The sequence below is a fragment of the Ipomoea triloba genome, chromosome 3 (assembly GCF_003576645.1).
Source record: "Ipomoea triloba cultivar NCNSP0323 chromosome 3, ASM357664v1".
Taxonomy (NCBI): Eukaryota; Viridiplantae; Streptophyta; class Magnoliopsida; order Solanales; family Convolvulaceae; genus Ipomoea; species Ipomoea triloba.
The window spans coordinates 4632378-4638276 of NC_044918.1; the positions used below are offsets into that span (position 1 = coordinate 4632378).

At 35.6% G+C, this 5899-nt stretch overlaps 2 protein-coding genes across 3 annotated transcripts in view; both read left to right on the top strand.

Annotated features, from left to right (window-relative positions):
• Nucleotides 1-2211, top strand: part of LOC116012625 — a 4325-nt gene extending 2114 nt beyond the window's left edge. Inside the window, exon 2 of one of the 2 annotated variants that reach the window (XM_031252222.1) lies at nucleotides 1567-2211. In XM_031252222.1, coding sequence (XP_031108082.1) covers nucleotides 1567-2056 — 490 coding nt within the window. In that variant the 3' untranslated portion in view covers nucleotides 2057-2211. Of the gene's footprint in view, nucleotides 1-1562 lie in introns of both variants that reach the window. The other variant, XM_031252221.1, reaches the window with a different exon arrangement.
• Nucleotides 2212-3649: 1438 nt separating this feature from the next.
• On the top strand, nucleotides 3650-4441 carry LOC116012365. Its single transcript, XM_031251886.1, has one exon. The coding sequence runs from the start codon at nucleotides 3650-3652 to the stop codon at nucleotides 4439-4441; it is 792 nt and encodes a 263-aa protein (XP_031107746.1).
• The last annotated feature ends 1458 nt before the right edge of the window (nucleotides 4442-5899 follow it).

Genomic DNA, 5899 nt, shown 5'->3' on the forward strand with positions numbered 1-5899 from the left:
TGGCGAGTGTTGGCGGTGGCTGACGGCTTCCTTCTCCGACGACCTCTCTCTCTCTCTCTCTATGCGCATCTCTCTCTGTTCTGGCTGCGCAGATTAACAGTAGAAGGGAGCTAGGTTTTTGGCTTTGGTTTGTTAATAAAATGCTGATGGAATGAATTAGTTAGATGGGCTGGACTATTAAAATTTTATGGACCCATTTAAATTATTTATGGCATCTGGACTTGTTATAAATATTGGATCCATTTAATTTAAAGTCTGGACCTATTTTACTGTTGGGCTTAATTAATTGAACAAGATGGGCCTATTTAATTTTTCAATGGTTCTGGGCTTATCTTTTATCATCAAATTTTAATTGAGCTCCTGACTAATTCTTCTAAATGAAATATTATTAGATTATAATTCAATTTGAGCTTATTAATTTTGAGCTTGTTTAGTTGAATTTTAATTTAATATATATGCTCATATTAAATTGTTTAAGTATTGCAATTTAATTGTGAAGTATGAGTTTTTAATATGCATAATTTGAGCATGCTTTGTATATTTATTGCAATAATTATTTGATTGTTATAATTATGCATTTAGAAAAAACATGTTCTTTAAGGATGAATTTAGAGCCTTTTAGGTCTGAATTAAATGTTTATTATGCATGGTATAGTGCCTTTTAGGTGAATTAGTGCCTTTTTAAGGATAGATTAGGCATATTATCGATCTTCAATTGTGTCTAATTATTGGCCACATTAAAGACCGCCACTGGCTGAGCCGAGACTGGAGAAAAACCACCACCATCGCTCACCGGTCACCGAAAAGCGATGAATCGGAGACCAAAGCCGGTGAATAAATCCAGTGTTTCTCCATCTAACGTAGGTTTATTTTATAACTTTATTTCGAAATTATTTCTTTTATATTTCGAAAAATACTCCAGCAGCAATAAGGCAGTAGGTTTGTTTATAAATTTATTTCGAAATTTGTTTATTTATATTTCGAAAATAATTTATAACATATTTCAAAAATATTTTGGAGAGATTTGTATACATACATAAAGTCAAAAATATATATGCATACCCGGTAAAAGCAGTATATGTATAGCAGAATAAACAAATTCATATTTTCTGGCATATACACATACAAACTAATCAACCAAGCAGAGGTTTTATGGGCTCTGATACCAACTGTAAGAATAAATAGGAAGCATATAGGATCTAACCTCCAGCCATAGTTAATTGTTTGTTGATGCCTGAACTGCTGCAGAAGAGTTTTTGTCTCTCACTTTCACAACCCTCTTAGATGGTGTATGAGTCTTAATGTTGTGCAGTGAGAGGATTATAGAGCCTTTTTATAGATGCAGTCCATCAATGCACTATTCCAATTATTTCCTACTGTTTAACTGTTTGCACCACTTATGAACAGGAAAATGGCATTTCATTATAATGACCTTTCAGAAATCATAGTGGAATTCAATATCTTAATAATGAGATAATGAATCCTGATTTTAAGGGGATAGTGGATCCATGTTTTCTGCTAGTGGATCCACTTTCCTAATGAAAGTGACATTTATCTAACAAGTGCCTCTCAGTTGAAGGAAAATTTGAGAGATATACAATCCTCCCAGAGGAGGAAAAAGGAAGATTCTAGTGTTGAATCCAACATCACCCAATACACGTCATTTGTAAAGAAGATGAGCAAGGATGTAAAAAAGTCAATTGCAGCAATAAAGAAAATCGATGATAAGATTGATGGATCCACACCCTTGGATGTGCATCATGATATCTCATCAGTGATCAGAGCATTAAGAGAAGCAAGTGCAGTGAGCCTTTCTATTTTCCAGCTTGTCCTGCTTTTCTTGTCTATGCCAGTTTTGAAGCCTAAGCCATCAAAGTGGTCAGTGGTTTCAAAATTGGTACAAAATGGAAGAGTAGCATGTGAATACCAGCACAACAGCACTTGCAACCTGGAGACTTTGGAAGCTCAACTTGAGGATATTGAGAACAAAATGGAAATCATTTTTAGGAGCTTGATTAAATTAAGGAGCTCTCTCCTAAACATCATCTCCTGCTAAGTGATTGTATAGCCATGTTTGTATATAGTCAATTTTGTAGTTACTCAAAAGATATACAATACAGAAGTAATAGTTTATACTCCAACTTGCACCTATCTCCTTTCTTATGTGTATCAAGCCATCCCCTGTTACTGAAAAAATATCTCTTAACAGTATTGATTTGCATAAATACAAATCATATCTTCATAGCTTGCTTAAAGCTGCTTGTGTGTATAAGTAATCAGATGCGATCAGTATAACATCATTCATGTTCTGGGTGATCACACAATGGAACTATGACATTTTCTAATTAGCTTTATTCTCATGTGAGATTTTTCCATTTCAGAAGTATAAAGCTTCCTAGATTTATATACGATATATCATTCTTATTGCCTTTGAGAAGCTTTAACCACTCCTGACCAAAAGCTAAAATAATAAGCTCAGAACAATGCTGGTTAACTAGGATGAAAGTCACCACCCTCTGCTCTTTTCAAGACCTTGGATTTCCAAATCTAAATCTGAGTAGATATAATTTTCCTATAATGGCTTCGTGTCCTTGTATGTGCTACACAAAAGCCGAGTATTGAAGGAAATTCCTAGATTTTACCAGGATTACTTTCTGAGTCTTACCAGCCATACGTGCAAAAAATATAGGATTCTTTCCCTTCAATCGTGCAAATTATGGGTGGCAAAGCCTCAATATATCTATCGAAACAAATTTGTCAAGATTATGTTCCCCATCTGCTATTATGGAGCAGAGTTGCTATGGGGTATCAACCTTTCTGATGCATGGCTGGCAGGACTCAGGAGGAAGCAAAATCTTTACCAACTCAACATTGATAGTATTATAATTAACACCTACTAATCACTCTGATTAAAGAAATAGGGAATTGTATTGTGAGTTGTCCATAAAACTATGTTGCAGAACCCATTTCCCAAAATTAATGAAATTTGCATGCTGCAACCACACGTTGATCAAATTCTTACAGCCAGGCCAATGTCAGTCATGCCAACCATGTCTCCTTTTATATACTTTTCAGTGAGAAATATAGTAGGGAAAACAGCCAACAAGCCATGCGTGTAGTAAAGATAAATTAATCACAACCCTCTTGAATCCATTAATGATTAAGACATTTTATATTACAACTTTGTTTTGAAATGTTTTTAATACGCTCTCTGTTTTCTACTTGATGCATGGAGCGAAACAGACGGAATAAGCTAGCTACATGTTTCTAAACTAATGAGAAAAAAGGGAATCTAATCCACGCTGTATGCATCTTGGATAATTGAATAAAGATGTAATTGACAATAATGGCATACTGGTTGGAAGGCAAGATGAAGCAGCTAACCTTTTATTAATGCAATCAAAGGGATCACTGATCAGATCCAAATCATTTTATCCATGCCTGTGAGAAATAAAGAATTGTAAATGATTAGAATTTGTTGGCAAAGTAAATAACAGGTTGGCTAAGTTCAAGGAATGGCACATTGCATCACATGCTAATCTCATCTCCATACCCTCCTATCTGCCAATATATAAGCAAGCCTAGAGCTTATTTTAGCCAACACAAGGTTGAGTTTTCTTGCCTGTTAAAAAGAGAAAAAAGTACAACAATGGCAAAATCCAACCACATCAGATCTTCTAGTTTTCCCAGCATATCACATCCAAGTATCCAAAAAGTGGAAGAAGAGCTGAACAAGCTCAAGACATTACATGTTTCATCCATTCCTGAAGCAGCTACAATCTGCACTGGTCTGTTTGGATTAGAGCAGCTTTACACATGCATCGATGATCTTCTTATCTTGCCACAAACCCTTCAAGCCATAACCCAATATCAAAACAAGAAATGGGTTGATGACTTATTGGAGAAATCAGTGAGGCTTCTGGATACTTGTAGTCTAGCAAGAGACTGCATCTCTCAGTTGAAAGAACATTTGAGAGATCTCCAGTCCTCCCTAAGGAGAAGAAAGGGAGACTCAAGTACTGAAGCCAGCATCACTAGATACACTTCATTCATAAAGAAGATGAACAAGGATGCAAAAAAGTCAATTTCAGCTCTAAAGAAAATGGATGACGAGATTGATGGATCTACAGCCTTAGATGTGAATCATGACATCTCAGCGGTGATCAGATCACTAAGGGAAGCAAGTGCAGTGAGCATTTCTATTTTCCAGTTTGTCCTGCATTTCTTGTCTGTGCCAGTTTTGAAGCCTAAGCCATCTAGGTGGTCACTGGTTTCAAAATTGGTACAAAGTGGAACAGTAGCATGTGAATACCAACATGACAACACTTGCAATCTGGAGACATTGGAAGCTCAACTTGAGGCCATTGAGAATCAAATGGAAAGCATATTTAGGTGCTTGATTAAACTAAGGAGCTCTCTCCTAAACATCATCTCTTGCTAAGCAATTGTATAGCCATACTTGTATATAATCAATTTTGTAGTTACTCAAGGCAAACACAATACAAAAGTGAAAGTTTATACTCCAACTTGCATCTATGATCTATGTCCTCACTTATGTTTATCAAGCCCTCCCCAGTTCCTTTAAACAGATTCCTTTAACATTATGCATTTTGCATAATTATTATCAGAGGGCATCAAGATGATGATCCATTCATGCACTTAAATAAAAAGCATATCTTCATACTGTGCATTAAGCACCTTATTCATTTTATTAATCAGATCCAATCAGTATGGCAGGATTCATTTCTTGGGTAACCATATCCAGTAAACCGATATTTTTCATGCTTTAAAAGCATTAATTTTTGGGTTGTTGTGGATGACGAGAGAAACCCGCAACCATTACTTAGAGGTATGCACGGGTAACCCTAATGCATGTCCCAGTTTGGGACATGCGTTTCTGATGCCAAACGCATGTCCCAAACACGTTTTTTCACATTTTTATCAACTTTTTAAAAAGTTCATATTTTTGTCACCTATCACAAAATTCATCACGTTTCAGTCAATAGCCCCGCAGAGTAACTCCAGTGGACCCCTTTTATAGGTAAATACATGTGTTTAAGTGGAACCCAACACCTATAAGAGGGAAAGGGGGTTGGTAAGTATTTGAGCCTTCCATCTTCGGAGGTTAAAAACAGAAAATGGAACGCCTTGGCCCACAAAAATAAGAACGATTTGAAACTGGGACAAAAATAGAAAAAATTCACTTGGGACATGCGTTTGAGAGTCAGAAACGTATGTCCCATTTGTATTCTATTTTTTTTTTCGGAATACCAAATCCAAACGCAAGTACCACATGCGTTTGACTTTTAAAAAAAAAAAAAAGTTGTCGCCATCGGTGACCATGATTGCCTTCTCCTGCAAAGGAGAAGGCAACCATGGTCGCTTTCTCCTACGCAGGAGAAGGCGACCATGGTCGCTTTGGCCCATAATTGATAAATATAGGAACCATTTGAAATTGAGACAAAAATAGGAAAAACTCACTCGAAAAAATAAAAAATAAAAATAGAACGCAAATGGAAGATGTGTTTCTGATTCTCAAAGGCATGTCCCAAGGGAACTTTTCCTATTTTTGTCTCAGTTTCAAATGGTTCTTATTTTTATCAATTATGGGCCAAGGTGTTCCATGGAAAAATTGACTGAAATATGAATGCATGGCTCCCAATTGACAAAAATGCGAACAAAAAAAAAAGTTGACAGGATTACGAAAATCGCGTTTGGGACATGTGTTTGGCGTCAGAAACGCATGTCCCAAACGTGGCTGAGTTTAAATTATTTTTTTAAAAATACGAAACTAAACGCATTTCCGAAATGCGAATGAACTTAAATAAATATATATATATATATATATATATATATATATATATATATATATATATATATATATATATATATATATATA